The sequence below is a fragment of the Lissotriton helveticus genome, chromosome 6 (genome assembly GCF_964261635.1).
Source record: "Lissotriton helveticus chromosome 6, aLisHel1.1, whole genome shotgun sequence".
Lineage (NCBI taxonomy): Eukaryota > Metazoa > Chordata > Amphibia > Caudata > Salamandridae > Lissotriton > Lissotriton helveticus.
In genome coordinates, this window is record NC_136067.1 from 2066632706 (window position 1) to 2066653185 (window position 20480).

A 20480-nucleotide genomic window follows, 5' to 3' on the forward strand; every position below is an offset into this window, starting at 1 on the left:
CATAGGAGCCATCACCCCATCCAACTACAGGAATCGATTGCGGATGTTATGAGTCCAGAGACTATGCAGAGTTGGGCGGAGAAGGATGCCAGCAGAAAGATAATTCAACGAATGCCTTACCAGCAAAACGCCATGTATCTTCCAACCACGGAGTTGCAGCAGCAAGTGATGCACGAATGCCATGATGACAAATTAGCTGGTCACAAAGGAGAAGCCAAGACCGAAGAGATAATTAAAAGACATTACTGGTGGCCAAAAATGACAACAGATATTGAGAAGTATGTTAAACCTTGTGAGATTTGCGCGCAGCGGAAGTCTGAACGGCAGGCTCCAAAAGGGTTATTACAACCCCTACCGACACCTCCCCATCCATGGCATACAGTTACATTAGACCTTATCACAGATCTACCAATTAGTCAAGGGTATGATATGATCCTAGTGGTGGTGGACGCCTTTTCAAAAATGGCCCACTTTACAGCTTTAAAAGGGGTTCCTTCAGCCAAACAGTTAGCTGCCCACTTCAGTTCCCAGATAGTCAAGTTACATGGAATCCCCAAGATTGTTATTTCGGATAGGGGTTCCCAGTTTGTGTCCCATTTTTGGCGGGCCTTTATGGAAGGTTTAGGATCGGAAGTTGGATTCTCCACTAGTTACCACCCAGAATCAGATGGGCAGACCGAAAGGGTGAATCAAGAACTGGAACAATATCTGCGACTGTTTCTTCTGAAAGAAGAAGGTAACTGGTCGGATTATTTGTGGACAGCGGAATTCGCCCACAATAATGCAAAGAACAGTTCGACAGGTTATTCCCCTTTTTTCCTGAACTATGGCAGTCATCCAAGTGCTACCATTCAACAAATGGAAACAGCAGTTCCGGCAGTCAAGGAAGTAATATCGCATCTGCTTCAAATTCAACAAAGAGCTGTAGACAATCTACGATTGGCCAAAGAAAAGTATAAAAAATACGCTGATCGGAAAAGACGCAAAGGACCATCCTTAACTAAGGGAGACCAGGTTTGGTTGAATACCAGAAATTTGAGGTTGAAGGGAAACAGAAAGTTTCAACCTAGATTTATCGGCCCTTATCCTATCGAGGAGCAAATCAATCAGGTGACTTATCGACTAAAATTACCATCCAAGTTCAAGATACATCCAGTCTTCCATGTTTCATTGTTAAAGAAGGCTTCTGCAACCTTGAGACGCCAATCACCCCCGAAGCCAATTCAGCTAGAAACTGGAACGGAGTACGAGGTGAAAGAAATTTTGGACTCCAAGAGATCAAGAAAGCAGTTGTACTATTTAATAGACTGGAAGGGTTACGGCCAAGAAGAGCGTTCCTGGGAATGAGAGGAGGATGTACATGCACCTAGGTTAATTAGATCTTTTCATCAACGATTTCCCACTAAGCCAGGAAAGAGAGGACCTACCTTGTTGGGGGGTACTGTCAGGACCCAAAACCAGGGTTCTGTCCACCACAACCCAACCACGATGGATACTGAACGAAATGCCTGGTCACGAAGGGTACAGACCTGGAGACTCAAGATGGCCGCCACTAGCGCCATGGCAGAGACTCAATAGGCGCGCTAGTCTTTCAGGTCTCCAGCTATCGTGAACCTAACGTGAAGCGCGAGCGCCTGAAGAAATGCGCACTTCACCAAGGATTACCGACCAGAGAGGTTCAACGTAGCAATCTGCTAAATCCTGTCAGGGAAACCTGAAGTTCATAATAGAATTATTCCCCCAGTTTAATTCATTCCGAAGTATTCCTGTCACCTCGGAACCCGGCGCAAGAGCAAGTGCGGGTTGCCGAGTCTTTCAGAGGAGCGTTTTCGAAGTTGAAGGAATTCGTGTCACCTCGGAAACCGGCGCGTGAGCCAAGCGCGGTTCTCCGAGTCTTTTCTGGAGAGCGGCTTGAAGATTATAGATAACGAACGAAAGACAGTAAAAAGCAATTGAAGGTTCCAGATGAGGAAGAGGTCAAGAAGCAGTTCGGAGGGGTCAAGGTTTTAACGCTGAAAACACAGACATCAAGGTTTTAGCGCTGGAACACAGACATTCTGTGAGAGCTAAGTGAAAACAGAAATTAATAGATTTTTAAGTTAAAGACTTAACCTCGTGTACCTACCGTTTATTCTTTGACAGAAAGAAATTTAGTCATTTGAGTATACCTGAAAAAGAGATAAGAAAGACATAATGAACAACTATGGACATTACGCAGTGCAACTATAGAAATGTAAATACATGTATATATATATATATTCAGAAAACTCACCAAGGAGTTCAGAAGGTTATTTACTCTGCAATCTGTGGAAAAAAGATAAAGAAAGATTAGAATACAAGGAAAGAATTCAACAGTAAGCAAGAAAATTCCAGAAACCCCAATAGAAAGCAATCTCCACTGATAGTGAAGTAAGTGTAAATGCAGTGAGGAATATATTTATATACCAGTTAGAAATCACTGGGAGGGAGAAGCATATATATATATATAATTGTCCCTTTTTCTCACACTAGTGACAACTGTTAGAGGAGAAGTGAAAAAATACACAGATAAGAAGAGAAGATAAGGTCAAGCTGTATAATGGTAGGTGAGAGGGAATAACAGAATAGAATCCAATCGAAGGAATAGGAGATTAGGATAATAATAATGTGTCATTGCTTTTAGGTTTCCATCTACAAGGCAGCACCGAGAGTAGCTGACTAAGGAGGCCAACGCAGGATCAGTCTCTTCTCTGTTTATTATTTTATCCAATTCCCCCGTCCCTTGAGGTAATGATGGAGGGTTCTGCGTAAGACCCATCAGCATTGCCAAGAGGGACTTGGGTTCTAGCATCTCTGTTCCTGTGGGGTAATTGGAGAATTAAGAGTAAGTTTAAGGTTCTGACAATATTGCACCCTGAGTTTGACCGCCATCCGCCCGGTCGGGCACAAAGCCCCGTATGACGGCGCGTTTGCGGGAAGTGATGCACAATCTTGGGGCGTTGGACGTGTGGCGGGCTTGTCATCCTGCTCAGAGGCTCTCCACATGCTACACCCCAACACACGGTACCCATAGCAGATTGGACCGCGTGCTTGCGGCTAACCTCACTCCGTCTCTCACCTTGACGGTTACCCATCAGGCCCGATATTTATCAGACCATGCCCCTGTGACGTGCGTGGCGCAGTGGCCTGATCGAGTTACACGCCCCCGCACGTGGAGAATGCCCGCTGATCTCCTCCAGGATCAGGTGGGTAAGGATCATGTAGCGACATCACTGTCGGACTATGTGGACCTAAACTGGGGGGGTGATGAGCTGCCCTATTCTGCTAAGTGGGATGCATTGAAAGCAGTGGTGCGCGGAGCATGTATGGGCCTCATTTATGGGGTCAGGAAACAACTACTGTCTGAGTTGCAGGATGCAGAAGCTGCGCTTAGGCGCACCCAGTCCCGCTCCGATCCGGAAGCACTAGATCTACAAGCTGAGGAGGGCGCCTTGGTCACAATCCATGACATCCTCTCCCGGCTTGACAAATTTACTCTGGGCGAGTACCGGCAACGTCTCCACCGTGAGGGCGATAAATCTGGCCGCCTGCTGGCCTGGATACTTCGCCGTGAGTTTGCACCTGAAAGAATAGTTGCCTTGCGCGACCCGAATGGTGTTATGGTCCACTCTGAATCCGATATCCTCGAGGTCCTCCCGAATCATCTGCAGACGGTGTATGAGGCAGACCCGTCGGTTACGGAAGATACCTATCACTCATATCTTGAGGAACTGGACCTCCAAGCCTTGCCGGAAGCGGCGGCAAAAGAACTGGACGCGAAACTGACACTGGGCGAGATTACTGCGGCAATGGCCGCCCTTCCTCGTGCCAAGGCCCCTGGGGGGGACAGTTATCCGGCAGAGTTCTATCATTCCTTAGGGCACGTCCTGGCTCCCCTCCTGTTGCAAGTCTATAATGAGGCTTTGCAAAAGGGCGCCCTCCCGCCCACCATGAATCAGGGAGAGGTGTGCATGATCTTAAAGCCGGTCGGAGATAGTGCTGACCCCGTGGCGTACCGCCCCATCACCTTGATTAATACGGACGCAAAAATCCTCACCAAGTTGTTGGCCACTCGCCTTGCCCCACTCATGACTCGGCTGATACATCCCGACCAGTGCGGATTTATCCCGGGTCGTAATACGGCGATGAATTTGCGCCGCCTGAACCATATCCTACATGAGGTACGGGGACGGGAGGGTCCTCATGTATTGGTGTCGATCGATTTAGCTAAAGCCTTTGACACGGTGCATTGGGGATATTTGATGCAGGTGCTCCGGAGGACGGGATTCGGACCTGAATTTCGCGCCTGGATCCGGGTGCTCTACGTAGCGCCCCGGGCCAGGGTGCGGTTGGGATTGGCCCGTTCGGAGGAGTGGTCGTTGGGGAGGGGTACCCGGCAGGGCTGTCCTCTCTCCCCTCTCCTCTTCGCACTCGCGATTGAGCCCCTTGCTGGCTCCGCCCGCGCTGCACTACAGCATTGGGGGATAGCCGTGGGTGACACTACTAATGTGATTTCCCTATACGCGGATGATGCACTCTTTTATCTTGCCTCCCCCTCTGAGGCCCTTCCCGTCTTGAAGCGGATCCTGGACCGCTTTGGTGCGGCCTCTGGGTTGCGTATTAATCTTAACAAATCCCTGGTTTTCCCACTGACGGGCTGCGTCCCGGACCCAAGCGTGGATAGGCCCTACCTGGGCCTCCGTTGTGAGCAGGAGGCGTTCCGCTATCTTGGCATCTGGGTGGCCTCATCTGATGAGGCCCTGCTGACTCACAATGTTGACAAGGTGCTTATAGCCCTCCGCAAGTCTGTCACCTTTTGGAATACGCTTCCTCTCTCTCTCATGGGACGGTTGGCAGTTGCCAAGATGGTGATGCTCCTGAGGATCCTATATGTCTTACAAGACACCCTATGTCCACTGCCTCCCCGGGTGTTTCGCACTTTGGACTCGCTCCTCACCTCCCTGCTCTGGGCGGGTGGGCGCAGCAGAGTAGCTTTACGCACAGTAGTGCGCTGCTGGGAGGAGGGAGGCCTTGAGGCCCCGAGATTCGAACTATATTACTTTGCGGCGCAACTCCTCCCAGCGGCGAGGTGCTTTGCGGAGGAACAGAACTGGGAACTGGCACTGCTGGCGGGTACGGTAAATGAAAGGGTCCTACGAGAGGCCTTGATGCAGGGCCGCGGCGCCGATGACACTCTACCATATGTGGTGCGCCACACGGCTGAAATCTGGCAGCGGTTTGTTGAGAGAGTGTTGAAGCGAGCGCCATTTCATAGGGAGCTTCCGATATGGATCTTGGCCCCGGTGCTCCGGTTGGAAGAAACTATGTCCTACCGGGAGTGGCGCTCCGGTGGATGTGAGACATTAGCGGACCTCTACCCAGACGACTCTTTCCTATCCTTTGAACGAGCCAGGGAGTCCTTTGAGCTGGGAGGGGGGCAATACCTCCACTATCGGAGCCTTCAAGATGTGGCCAAGACAACATGGCCCCAGTATCCGGAGGCCCCTCCACTCTTGCGTACTCTCGACATCATCTTGTCCTGTGGGCGAGGCAAACGTTTGATCTCCCTTCTCTACTCGGCCATGCGCCGAGACTCAACCCCCCGACGGCGCCGGCTTGGGCGGCTTGGGAGACGGACTTAGGGGTGGCGCTGGAGCCAGACCAGCGGAAGCGGATTGGGCTCTTGACCCACAGGGTCTCCTGTAATGCCCGTTTTAAACTTATACATTTTAACTTTCTCCACCGAAACTATATGACACCTGTCTCCTTGCATCGTATCTCAGCGGATAGACGTCACACTTGCCTACGGTGTGGAGCGCAGAGAGCGGGCTTTCTACACTTAGCATGGGTCTGCCCTCCGGTTTAGGACTTTTGGAGGAAAGTAGTGCCCCACATTGCCCGGGCCACGCATATCAAGCTCCTTTTGGACCCGCTCCATTGTCTCCTGGCGCTGGTACCCAAGCCCAGGAAGAAGAAGCTATCTTATGAATTCTTGCAACTCTTGTTGGTCCTGGCAAGGAGGCGCGTGGCCATCACTTGGATGGGTCAGAGGGCACCCGACCTTTCCCTTTGGCTGAGAGATGCGAGAGAATGGGCCCTGGCTGAGGAGACGCACATGCAGCGCACTGGCGGGGATGAGAAACTGCAGGATGATCTGCTTGCGTGGAGGGTCTTGTGCATGGAGGGGCTAGCAGAGGATGACTCGGACGCCACCAGCGCTGAATTGTTTACTCCCACTGATCCGGAGTCTGACTGTGCTGGGGAGGGCTCAGAGGTGGGGGGTATGGATCAGGTGTAGGAGCCCATTGTACCCATGCCGGGTTTCCTTAGAATGTCTGCTCGCACATAGCAGTGATCCCCATTGGTCCAGACTACTTTATTATAATAATGTCCATGACTTAGCTGGACCCCACATTTGTGCCTTACTTCCTTAGACTTTGTACTATTGATGCCTTTATTTTTTTGGGGTTTTTTGGTTATTGTTGCAATGTTATATGCAATAAGACTTCGGAATGAGGAAATCAGCGAATGTACTGATAGTTTTGTATCCTTGGAGCACGAATAGATCTCTCTTATCCTCATTACATGCTTTGTTCCTACGCCGCCCAGCCTCCGGGATGTGGGCCGTACTTGGCTGTGTATTGTCCTGGCAACGGCATGTTGTTATCCCATTCGCGTATGCGATCTGGATGTCATTGTACTTTGTGCCTACTCTATATTTTCACAATAAAAACATATTTCTTTAAAAAAAAAAAAAATTGGAATCATCTTGGTTAGACCCATATACTGTGCACAGGGTAATTCCAATTCCAAGTTCCACCACCACCCATCTCACCAGGGTATCTATTATTTTGCGTTTCGCACCACCAAGAGCAACCTTACCCAATATTGCTATGCCCCTGATGGTAGATGTTTGGGAAGAACAGGCCAGTGAATCATATCCTTTTATATTCAATACATTTCTTTTTGCCCAAGGTACATGGGTCTCCTGTAGACAGACCAAGGAAAAATACTTTGACCTTACGAATTCCCCCAACCGTTGCCTCTTCGTCCAATCATTTAAGCCCCCTACATTCACAGTACATATCTTAAGCTTTCTCATTCTCCTTTATAAGATTACACTGTCCTTTACTACTCTCATTAATCAACTGTTGTATTTTCAGAACCTTCAAACATCTTTCTAAAATAATGCTGGGTATTCATTTCCTCCCCGTGACCCTCTCCACCTCCCCCACCCCCCTGGCCCAATCTCCTGACCCCTCATCCCCACCCTCCTCCCTTCCCCTTTGTTATGATCCCCCCACCTCCCCGTTGAGGCGCTCAGACCTTGGTCTGTGCATAGGATGTTCGCAGCTTAAGCGACATGGCTGATCCTATTCCTAGATTGTCTTAAGTTACCCGACTAATCCTATTAATTCATAGGTCTGATTCTACACATTCATGGCGTTACCCTTTTTCCCTTTATTTCCCCTACTCCATTCTTTCCCTAAAAGACTTATTCGTCTTCCTAAACAATTCTTCCACTTTTCTCCTTTTAAACCCCTTTTTTTCTTTATACAACCTGATTACTAGCTCTAAGGAGATTCTAGGGAGAAGACAACTTACACTTCAGAGTATGAGCTTATATCACTTTAAACATGTAAAACTTCATATCGTAAATTTGCCCCTCCTTTTTTTTTGTTGCAATCATAATTTTATTCGTCCATAGTGTCCAAATATTCCTTTGCTTTTATTTCCGACGTGAAGTAACGTGTATGGCCATCATGGATCACTTTAAGTTGAGCTGGGTTTATCAAATAAATCTGGATATTTCTCTCCTGAAAGGGTTTTTTAAGCTGCCTTAACCTCCAACGTCTCTCCATCGTAGTGTGGCAGAAATCCGGGCGCACAAAGAAAGAAACCTCCCCAACTATTCTCTTAGACTCGGATCTTGCCTTATCTGCAATTACATGGCGGAGGAGGAAATTGCCAAAGAACACAAGGATCGCACATGGCATGGCTCCTTCTCTGGCTTGAATCTTTGGTTTAAAAGGAGTGAGGTGTGCTCTCTGGACTTCTGCTGCCCAGTTCCAATCTGATAACTTGGGGAACAAAGTTTGAAATAACTCAATTATATATGTCCTGGTGTCGGACCCTTCCACCCCCTCCAGGATCCCTAACACCCTAAGGTTGTTCCCCCTCTGTCTGTTCTTGAACTCCTTGAGTTTCCAATAAATATCTTTGATTTGGATGCCTTATGATTCCGCCTGGGAGATTGGTCACCCTTTCCCCTATATTGGCACAGGATTTGGGAAGCTTCCTAACAACCCCTTGCATTTTCCGCATAGCAGCCTGCGCTTTCTGGCTGTCTTGGAGCGTTTCTTCCCTGTGCGATAGAAAAGCCTGGTGTATTACGTCCAATGTAGGGGCAGCCAAGCTAACCTCTTTAGGGGTTGTCCCAAGCAAGGAACCAGATAGCTGAGTCGCAGATGAATAATCCCACTTTAAGTCCTTTCTTTCACGCCTTTGTGCAGTAAGGCGTTGATTATGTATTTTTCGCTGTTATAGGCTTTGCTTTTTCACTATCCTCAGGATCAGTGTCTAAATTACTTGCCCCAATATGTGCTAAACCCATCCTCTGACCATTCTGCCCCCTCTGAGACCAAAAAGAAAGAGTCGCTTTGCTCTTCATCTATTTCTCCTCTGATTTTATCCCCTACTACCAGGTCTGTTTCCAGATTCAGATGACTTCCCCAGGCCACCTTTATTGGTTTTGTGAGCTACATTTTCTGTACTTTGTGGTATCACCAAACAGTCATTTACCATCTTTGTGCCAGCTTCTATCTGCTCTACCACAGCACTGTGAGGCTCGGGAGGGACCGGTGATGCCTCCACGACTACCACAGTTTAACCACTATCCCCATTCTCAGCAACAGAGACATGCTCCCTCCTTCCCTCCACAGCTGGCGGGGAGGCGATGGCGTCCACCTCTCCCAGTCGCCTACTGTTAGCCAGATTGTTCACTGTGCATCTCAGAAGTGAATTGTCCCGGATCTCTTCCCGGCTCACCTCCTGACTTTGTTTGTGCTTCTCCCCAGTGACTGCTCCCAACTGTGCCTCCTTCGGGCATTGTGGGAGCTAAGCCCACTGGGGCCAGCAGGACAGAGATTCCTAGTTCTCCCACCTCTTCCTCTCTTCACCACTGAAGGGTCGACGCTGGGAGTCTGAGGGTGCTGTACGCGTCCAGACGTTTGGTCCGGAGAGTCAAGCTACGCAGGGTCTTCTCCCACCAGATTGGAAGCGGCAGAGTACGCGGCTGCTTTTGGACCCATTTTTCGAAGGGTCGCAGGCAGGCGGCGTTCCAAATGGAGCAAATGTTTCACTGTGGCACGCTTAAGAATCCTCAATCCAACTTCGATCCAGACGACCCAATCTCTGCAGCAGCAACGCCGAGATCTCTTCATTGGGGAGGCCTCTAAATCAGTAAGTGATTTTTCCTGTACTCGTACAGGGTTTACCTAATCTATATAGCCATGGATCGCTAGTGCTGCTGCCGGCCTCTTAAGAGGCCGCCATCTTGCTTCAGCTGCGACAGATCAAATGGGGCTTGCTCGCCTCCTAGGGATATATAATCTGGAATCCTCCCTATATACAAGGAGAGGTAGGAGAACGAGGTAGTTGAGGTTGAGTTTTTGGGCCCCCATTAAGAGATGGAGGGATAACGTCCAGCGCCCTCTCAATATCAAAAACGAGGGAGTGGTTAGGAGGCCGATCAGATTTGACATGATTTTCTCCCTAAATATCTGATAGTATACATGTTTCTATCTGAAGGAAGCTTCCCTATGTTGACAGGCTAATATTATCATTGTTGGATTTGCAAGACTAATTAACTTTATCTATGTTCTCTTTTCATGTTTTATCTTTCATCAACCATTCTAGTTGTCTGGAGAACTTTTTGTGTTTTATGTCAGTCATGGCAGAGTCAAAGAAAACTGTTGATTAACGCAAGGCTCAAAAAGATAAGACAAATATATCAGTAAATGCAGATTCCCAAAATGTCAAATGAATGATTAAATGAACAATTGAAACAGAGTGCTGTATATACAGATAGCAAAGATTAGAACATATATACAAAAGAAAGAGTGATTAGGAACACCTTACCAATTGAGTATGCATCATTCTTGCCCGCTCTTCTGCTGTAGGAAGTCTGTCAAACAGCCCAGGTAGGAGTTTCAATCAGGACCCAAATTCCGCCATCTCCACAGCTATCTAGTTCACTCTGGTCAGTGAGGTGCGAAAAACAAGTGAGGGTCAGAAAAACCTTGAATATGAATTGCAAGCACTGTTGTGTAGGCAGGAGCAAGGCAAAGTCAGACATGAGGCCATGTCAAAGCCAATAGTAAGAACTCATAATTCTGTGCGACAGAAGAAAGGCACAGTCAGAAAGCAAGATGACATGAAGCAATGTCAAAGCCAATAGTCAAAGTCAGAAAAGAAGACGACATGAAGCCATGTCAAAGCCAATAGTCAGAACTCATCAGCAAACCCAGAAAGGAAGATGAAATGAAGCCATGTCAATGCCAATAGTAAGCACAAAATATAAATGTACTGTTCTACTCCGTGACAGCTCTCACTAAAAGACAGCAAGATTACAAAACAGAAGAGAAGCAGGAATATGCAAGACGGTCTCATATATCCAGGCTATGGTCAAATAACCAATATAGTCAGTTAAAATGGTGGTAGTTGAGGGTCATCATAGGGTGTCAAATCACAAGAGCGCCTCTTTTATTACACCCTCATCCCTGGTAGCCCTGTGATAATCTCTTGTTTCTGTTTTCTGTTGTTTCTTTTCTTTATACTTTTATTGTCTTTTTCTGTCTTTTTTTCTGCTTCTTTTTGATGTCCAGTTTCAATTCAGCTCTTTACTTTTACTCTGGTTCACTCTCATTCCCTCTCCCCTTCTTGCCCTTGCCATCTTCTCCGCAATTAACAAAATCTCCGCCAGCCGCATCTCCAACCTACATTGGACGAACCATTACTGTATCCACTTCTCCTTCACCTAGCCACCTGTACACCATTACGTCCACCACTATCCTCGCAGAAGTTGGAACAAGTTCACCGAAGACCAGGTCACCACCTCCCGTAGCAAAACCCCACCATCGACATCCATGGATGCCAATGCATTAGCAGGCAACCTCCACCTTTGGATCTCCACCTGAAGCAGCACTCTGGCTCTCCTCAGGAATCCATCAGGCAAGCGACTCTCCACGAATGCCTGCTGGTTCTCCCCTGGCCTCAAGAGCCCAGGGGCACCTGCAAAAGGCTTGGGAACAGATGGTGAAGCAGTACCATCTTGGAATACCATGCTGCATAAAAAACTGCCATCAATGCACACCATCACCACCTCATCAGAACAACAAAGAAAACAGCCATATAGGAATGCATCAACGTAGATGCACACAAGAGCAAATACATTATCACCATGGTCAAATAATTTGCTAAACCCAGCACAGAGACAGCAGACATTCCCCCCTCTCAAAACCTCTGCGAAGGCCTTGCTACCTTCTTCCACCACAAGATCAAGAAAACCAAAGTTAGCTTGGCAACCCTCGCTGGCAGAGTTTGCAGAGTTTTCGCTACTCCGCACTCCACTTGTAACGCGGCGTTTGGCAAAACTCAGCAAACCACAGCATACTGGGGTTTTCCGACACCTTGAGACCTTAACTGTGGTTAAATGAAGAAGCAGATGTGGGATGACTACATTTCCCTGATTGCTAGAGGGGGTTTCATTGTGAATATGAAAGTGATGCTGCCTTGGTAATCCCAGAATTCCTAGCGGGAGTATTCTGGGATCGTGCAGGGGCACCTGCACCGTGACCCCCTCAGTCTGCCATGAATGAAAGCTCAGACCTGCTTGCATTCCTTCTGCCCTCTGATGGTCACTCATAGTTCAGAAGAATAAAGAAGAAGCTGATGCTGCTGGAACAGGAGCACTTTGATAGACTCCAGGGGCACTTGCAGGTAAGAGGGGAGCTAGGACAGCCGGGGAATGTGGGTACGACGAGGCCATTGTTGCTCAAGGAGGAGGGGGGGCAATAAAACACATCCCCACTTTCTCCTGTAAGATGTGCAAATTCAGATGTGGGGCAATTTTTTTTAAACACAGCTAGTGCACCTGAGCACCAGACAGAGTGGCACGGATTAGGAGCAAATACTATAGCAATGAATGGCAGTTACGTTGTTGTACTTTGTTGACATTACTGCACTACTATAATAGTAATAGAAGGTATCACTGAGCTGCAAGTGGCCTCCTTCCCTTGCGCCTTTGTTCTGCATTGCTGCAGTGAAGATAAATAAAAGTAAATCCCCCTGCCTGCCTCATATGCATTGGCCCCAAGAAATCAGAACATGACTGGGCTAGAGTTGGCTCACTCTGCCCACACGCAGAGCTCACTGCGTGGAATCGCATAGTTTGTTGGCAACACTGTGGAATTCAGTGTAGTAAAACTCTGCACACTCCGCCCAGCCCTACCCAAGAGCCACCCACCCACAACCACCATACCTAATGGCTCAAGACCCCGGAAGGCCCTGCTCAACTGGACCACCCTCACCTCTGAAGACACCCTCAGCATTCAATCTGGAGCCCCCTTGGATCTCTGCCCACACTACATCTTCAACAGAGCCAGCACTTCCATTACCCCAGGACTCTGTAGCTCCTTCAACTTCTCCATCAAGTCCGCCACCTTTCCCAAAGACTGGAAACACCTAGATCTCTGCCCCCTGTTGAAGAAACCCTTCGCTGACCAAACAGGCTCATGGTTCTGCTCCCCTTCCCAGCCAAAGTCCTTGAGCAGGCTATCAACGCCCAACTCTTCTAGCTCATCGAAATGAACCACATCCTGGACCTCTCCATATCAGGCTTCAGAAGCAACCACTCCTCGACCGAGGCAAAGTTGTAGCCCTCCTCCATCTAGACCTCTCAGACGCCTTCGGCCTACAGGGACTCCAGGCCAGGAAATATACCCCATGCAAAGTGTGCTTTGTAATATTTCCAAAGTAGCCTCTTACAGGGGTGCGCTGAAGCAATAACACACATATGATTAAAAAAAATCACAACCCACATATAGTAATACTGAGTAGTGTAACAGTACCTGCCAACTGCTCTCTCTCTAGTGCACTTGTGGGAACCCCTCCTCTTATTTGTGTGCCTTGACCCAGAAGAGAAGTGGCTCCTGTCACAGCAATCACAGCAACCAATGCTGATAAGCCATTCATGCAAATCATGCCTGTCCAGTGGTATATTTCTGTTACAGGATTCCTCTCCCTTGGAGAATGTCCATGCCACATTGTCCTCGGCATAGAAATATAGCACTATTTTCTCTTACCTCTTAACTCTACAACAAGTCCCTTCTGTTCCGTCAGTTAAGAGACAATAATATTCTTATGATACCTTCTGAGCCAAGTACTCCGTCATTATAACCTGGACAACTCTCATCTAGTCCTTAGGGAAATAAAAATATACTGAAAGTCAACCGCAAAGTACTGTGACCTAAAAAAGACTCAATAACTTACCAATTGGAAGAGTTTCTTCTCACATATTGGTAATAATTAAACTACCATGTTCACATGATAATGACTCACTCTGACTGCAAAACAGTGAATGATTAAAGATAATGTAAGCAAGTACTGTCTCCATCTTGTCAAATCTACAAATCCCAATAAGTAAAACCAAGCAACTGCCACATTCAAGTTGCTCCCCTACCACATTTACCTAGATTTTCCATTGTTTGCCGTAGACACATGTTGACAGAAGTGACTTGGAATGTTAGATTTAAGCTAAAATAGTTTTCCTTCCTGATAGAGTGAATAACAGAAAAATGTCTGCAGTATCCTTAATAATCGAGGTTTGATTCCTGCAGTAGGAAAATGCCCGACTGTTATATGACATTATCCATATTCTTTAAAAAAATATATATTGTAGCTGTATCTCTTCCCGATAGCTAGGTGTGCTGGCCTTGTTAACCTAGGAAGGAGAATTTAGTTAATGAAATGAGAACAATATTTGTGGTTAGTGGTTAGTCATGGAAATCAAGAGAGCCCAAAAACATTTTGGAGAGCCTAAAGTGGTTCTGCCAATGAGAACATGATTATAATGGGGCCAAATTGGGCATTTTGAAGCACAGGCGTCGCACAAATTGTGATACAATAATATTGTGTAGTTGTCGCTTGACATACGGTTATTAACTTCTAGCCATGAATGTGTATTTGGCATCTGAATAGGAATGCGAGGCAACCTAGTTCTGAACTAGTTTTCTTTTAGGCAACACCTAGTTCACATTTTAAAATGTATTTTCCACTATAGGTATCACAAATCTACATTCCCTTTGAATTAGATTTTTGAAAGTGAGTGGAAAATAACTTTAAATCATTTTTCTGCTATCTTCCGGGTGGAGTTTTAAAATAAAAACTACAGAGAGAAAATACTTAACTAGGTCACCATTAAAGAGAACCCTGGGTGCTTACTGGGATGGCCTTAATTAAACCAAACACCATGGTGGAGCTCCTTGTTGTGTATTGTACCTTCCTCATGTTGCCGTTTTCCAGGACAGCTTGTAATATAAGAGACACAAGGAAGGCTAAAGAAACACGATCAAACTGGAATCTGCAAGCACTCATAAACAACTACCCCCTTCCAAACACAGTCTAATAGCATACCAATATCCGGGTTGCCATTTGTTTTCATGGTTTGGTTAAAGAAAATACGCAAAGTAACAAATTATAATTTCTTTCAGTTTTACCAAAGCCCGGAATTTGCCCTACAAACAGCATAAATTGCATCAAAGAAGAAGCCCCTCAGTGCAAGAGCGATTGTGACTGCAAAGAGGATCAGAAGTGCTGCTACTTCAACTGTGGATTAAAGTGCAAGACTCCAGAGACAGGTATCTGTGTCAGGAGGGTGTGACATTTTATGTTGTTGTCAAATCTTGACTTGTGTTGCTGTTTTTAAGCTGAGCTCGGCTTGTAGATAGGGGGCAGGACAATGTACATAACTGAAATTTAAAACCTGCATTTGAAAGTTAACAACAGCTATCTAAGCTAATGACAGGTATCTTTCGCATTCAGGTTACTGTCTTATTAATTAACCTGAGTGTGGAACATTCTTCCAGCTTCCCTGAATGTACTGTGAAGCACCTAAATCTGAAACTCATGATCCGAGAGATTCCTACTTATATATCAATTTTCATTATACACACAGTTGTTCTAGAAAGAGTGTGCAAGAAAGGGGTCTACATTTACTTGTGCAAAATCTTGTATAACCATATTGGCACATGTGCATATCTGTTTACATGCACAAGCGAGATGCAATGTGTCTGCCCAGGTTGTGGCTGAGCTGGGAGTGAGATCAGGGTATATTGAAGAGCTTTGTGCATGTAGCGTGAGGTGCTCTCCTAAATTATATGCTAGCCCTTCCCATTGGCATGAGATAGCTGCAAACCGTCCCTGATCGTCTGTCCAGGACTCGTTCATATCATGTGGGAAGTTTTTGCCAACCAGAATCCCCACACCCCGCGAACCTGAAGTGTATTCAGAGTGTGCCGCCATTTAAAACCCCCACCTATCTACGGCTTTACATGCCGAGCCCATTAAACGTGATTCTTGGATGAGGGCTACAGCTGGGGCTTGTTCTTTAAGGTATTGTAGGACCAACCCTCTTTTTATCTTTTAACATAGGCCATTTACATTCCACGATATGATTGAGAAAGGGGGGTCCATCATATTAGAAGTCACGGGTTGTGCATGTGTGAGGTCGGTCGGTATGTCCCCTTGTGTCATTGAACGTACACTCAATGATAGAGCATGGAGAGTACTGCGATGGGCTTGTCGTGTACGAACTATGTACAAATATAGTCAGCGTTAGGCATACCTGTGTGAACAAAATAAACATAATCATAAACTGGTTCCCATCCCCAACCACCCTCAATGCCTCCCTGCAAGACGGACATAAAACTACCACCCACCCCAACTTTGCAGAGTGCTTATTCCCCATAACTTGTACTTGCGTAAGGGGGTAGAGTTGTCCAGCGATCACCCCAAACTATCCCCACCTTCAATAACATACTTGTTCAGTTAGTTCCCTCATAGCATATATTGCAATGTTTTACTGTAAAGACTCCAGGTGGGCCAAAATCACAGTGAATTGGCCAAGAATGGCAGTTCTGTACATTAGTGTTATTATTGCTGTACGTCTATTTGTTCTCCTTGTTGGCCAGAAGTACGTGAGCTCAAGGTATCTTCATTTTTCAGTCTCCACCTGTTAAATCCTCAATTGAGTCTGTGTCCCTTGAGTCTTGTGTTGCCAATTCCAATAGCCGTTGCTGTTGTTTCTTGCCTGTTCTTCGTGGCCCTGGGGCCTGATGCCTTCCCTCCAGCCAGTCATGGGCCTCCTCGGGCGTCTCGAAGAAGCATGTTTTACCATCCGCTTCTACCCTTAACTTTGCTGGGGAAAGCATTGAGTGATTGAGTTCTCGGCTTCTGAGCTTTTTCTTTCCCTCAAGAAAACTCTGCCGTTGTTTAGTTACTGCTGCTGTATAGTCTGGAAAGTATGAAAATATACAGTTCTCTAGTCGCAACGGAAGAGCCACTCGTGCCCTTTGCAGTATGGGGTCACGATCACGAAAATTAAAGATTCGGGCTAGGATTGGTCTGGGGGGGCCTCCGGTCTAGGCCTGCCTCCCTGTACTCGGTGGGCTCTTTCGACCGAGAAGAAACTTGACAGTCCTCGAGGCTGAAGATTGGTCTTGGTGAGATCTTCAACAAATAAATCCAGTACAGGGCCCCCTTTACCCTCTGGTACGCCAATAATTCGAACTTTGTTATGTCCAGAGCGGCCTTTCTGATTGTGGAGCTTGGCCGCTATAAGCTTGCTTTCTGTTTCTAGTTGGCGTACTTGTCGTTGTAGGACAACCGTGTCTGAGGAGAGAGTTGTTGTGATAGTTTCGACTTCTGTCACTCTCGTGGCCATTTTCTGAAAGTCGGTTGGCAATAGCGCGATGTCCGAAGAGATCGACCCCACTGTTGGTTGGACCTTGTTTAGGATGGACATAATATATTGCAACGTGACCTCTGCTGGGCCGTAGGGTGCAAGGCTCTTTTCTTGTGTGGTATTTCCTTCTGCCTGGTCCTGCGGATCTTTAGTGTACGCAGGGTTTTCTAGTTTTAGTTGCTGCGTAGTGCGTTGGCCCCAGCCTCCAATTAAGGCAAGTCCACTGGGGCGCCACGTGGAGTATTCCGGGTGTGTGGCAGTAATCGCCACTGCCTGCCTGCATGACTGTCAGCCACGTGTGGCCTTTTGAGTTTCCTTCTCCGGATCTCTTTTGTCAGTATAGATTGGTGCCCGTGCAGAGTCCAGACCCAAATGGAACACCTGTGTAGTGGGCCGTTTGTTAGTGCTTCGCGCAAACTCACAGCGTCAGCGAAGCCCACGAGGACTTCCACTTATCTACCAAGGCAGAGACCAATCTCATTCACTAAGCGCTGCAGCGCTCTCACTATCTCACCTCTAGCGTTGCAAGCTGCCTGCTGTTCGATTACACTGGTATTTGCCATGCAGGGGTGCCACACTAAAGTTATCAGACTGCATTGGGTCCTGGAGTGTGTCGTCTAACTAAAGGGGATGATGGACGGAGCGTTGACAATACAAACACTCACCCCCAGTCAACTGATCTGGGTTTAATCCATCACCGTTCTTTAGCTCACTCCGCCACCCCAGTTCGGACATGGCCATATGCAAATCAGTCTGACCCTGTGCCTCATGGGAACAGTCCAGCCCGAACTGCCAAGCCATGTCTTCCCTGGACCGGAATCAAGCTTCCTAGGACCGGTTTCTGGCATTACAGCCGTCTTCAGCTGGGCTTGCTTGAATCCAGTGGCAAAGTGAGCAAGGGACTCACGTCTGAGCATACCCTGCCAACTTAGGGCGAACAAAGAAAAACCAAAGGGGATGATGGACGGAACGTTCACAATACAAACACTCACCCCCAGTCAACTGATCTGGGTTTAATCCTTCACCGTTCTTTAGCTCACTCCGCCACCCCAGTTCAGACATGGCCATATGCAAAGCTGTCTGACCCTGTGCCTCATGGGAACAGTCCAGCCCTAACTGCCAAGCCATGTCTTCCCTGGACCGGAATCAAGCTTCCCAGGACCGGTTTCTGGCATTACAGCCGTCTTCAGCCGGGCTTGCTTGAATCCAGTGGCAAAGTGAGCAAGGGACTCACGTCTGAGCATACCCTGCCAACTTAGGGCGAACAAAGAAAAACCAAAGGGGATGATGGACGGAGCGTTGACAATACAAACACTCCCCCCCAGTCAACTGATCTGGGTTTAATCCATCACCGTCCTTTAGCTCACTCCGCCACCCCAGTTCAGACATGACCATATGCAAATCAGTCTGACCCTGTGCCTCATGAGAACAGTCCAGCCCGAACTGCCAAGCCATGTCTTCCCTGGACCGGAATCAAGCTTCCCAGGACCGGTTTCTGGCATTACAGCCGTCTTCAGCCGGGCTTGCTTGAATCCAGTGGCAATGTGAGCAAGGGACTCACGTCTGAGCATACCCTGCCAACTTAGGGCGAACAAAGAAAAACCAAAGGGGATGATGGACGGAGCGTTGACAATACAAACACTCACCCCCAGTCAACTGATCTGGGTTTAATCCATCACCGTCCTTTAGCTCACTCCGCCACCCCAGTTCAGACATGGCCATATGCAAATCAGTCTGACCCTGTGCCTCATGAGAACAGTCCAGCCCGAACTGCCAAGCCATGTCTTCCCTGGACCGGAATCAAGCTACCCAGGACCGGTTTCTGGCATTACAGCCATCTTCAGCCGGGCTTGCTTGAATCCAGTGACAAAGTGAGCAAGGGACTCACGTCTGAGCATACCCTGCCAACTTAGGGCGAACAAAGAAAAACCAAAGGGGATGATGGACGGAGCGTTGGCAATACAAACACTCAGCCCCAGTCAACTGATCTGGGTTTAATCCACCCTATGTGGGAAGGGTATGCCCAGACGTGGGTCCCTTGCTCACTACGCCACTGGAGTCAAGCTATCCTGGCTGAAGACGGCTGATAGCCAGAAACCGGTCCTAGGATGCTTGATTCCGGTCCAGGAAAGACATGGTTTGGCAGTTCGGGCTGGACTGTTCCCATGAGGCACAGGGCCAAGACTGATTTGCATATGGCCATGTCTGAACTGGGGTGGCTTGGTGAGCAAAATAACGATGGATTAAACCCAGATCTGTGACTGGGGGTGAATGTTTTGCCATTGTGCCACATTCCGTCCATCATCTTGTTTGTTTTGTTACTGTGTAGTAGAGGCAGCATCCCGCAGGCACGACATAAGTTCTTTGTTTTCCACTTCTCGGAGCTCGCTGATAGATTAAAGGGTGCCCCATTGTTTGCGACGTCTGGATTGATGCTTTTCATTGCTGTTTATTGACGGATTATGCAGCGGATTATTGGGGATGTCCTATTGATCTCATAGCCTCTCTAGGCAGTGGCCATTTATATTTTATTTTATTTGTATTTTATATTTAATCTTATAAAGCGCGCAGCTACCCAAAGGTTTCCCGGCGCTAAACCAAAGGCAAAGGGAGTGTGCTAGCAGACTCGTTTATTGATTGAAAAGCCAGGTTTTAAGATCCCTGCGGAACGTAAGATGGTTAGATTCCGTTCGAAGAGGAAGAGGAAGAGAGTTCCACAGGGACGGGGCTAGGAAGGCAAATGAACGACCACCCTTTCTGGCTCTCCTAATTCTGGGAATCTGGAGTTTGTGTTGGTTGGAAGACCGCAGAGAGCGCGAGGGGACGTACAGATGAATCAAGGATGTTAGATATTGAGGTGCCTTACCCCAGATGATTCTATGTGTGAAACAGAGCGCCTTAAATTTAGAGCGACTCTCAATGCGGAGCCAATGAAGGCTACGCAAAGAGGGGGAGGTAGAGGATTGAAAGGGTAAATTACATAACAGACGCGCTGCCATGTTCTGTACAGTCTGTAATTCATGAATTACCTCTTTGCTAGCCCCCAGAAGAAGGATGTTACCATAGTCCAGGCGAGAAGTAATAAGCGCCTGGACTACGGTTTTCTGGGTGTTTAGGGGGAGCATCCAGGCAATTTTCCTCAGCCATTTAAGGATGACTGTGCAGGTGGAAGAGACTTTAACAGCATGTTGCCTCATGGACAATTGGTTATCAAAAATGATGCCCAAATTGCGTGCTGTTTTGGAGGGATTGGGAGGGGTACCCATTTGGACAGGCCAATGGGAGGGCCCCCATAAGGCGGTGTTATTGCCAAACAGAAGAAGTTCTGTTTTTCCTCCGTTTAATTTTAGCTTGTTGATGTGCATCCAGGAGGCGATTTTGCTAAGTCCAGAACAAAGGGCAGATGTAGTGACATGATGACTGGTGGAAAGTGAGAAGA

General features: G+C 47.5%; 1 protein-coding gene across 1 annotated transcript in view; it reads left to right on the top strand.

Annotated features, from left to right (window-relative positions):
* Positions 1-20480, top strand: part of LOC144762996 (uncharacterized) — a 164112-nt gene that overhangs the window by 58594 nt on the left and 85038 nt on the right. Inside the window, exon 3 of the mRNA XM_078648309.1 lies at positions 14790-14936. Coding sequence (XP_078504435.1) covers positions 14790-14936 — 147 coding nt within the window. The remainder of the gene's footprint in view (positions 1-14789; positions 14937-20480) is intronic.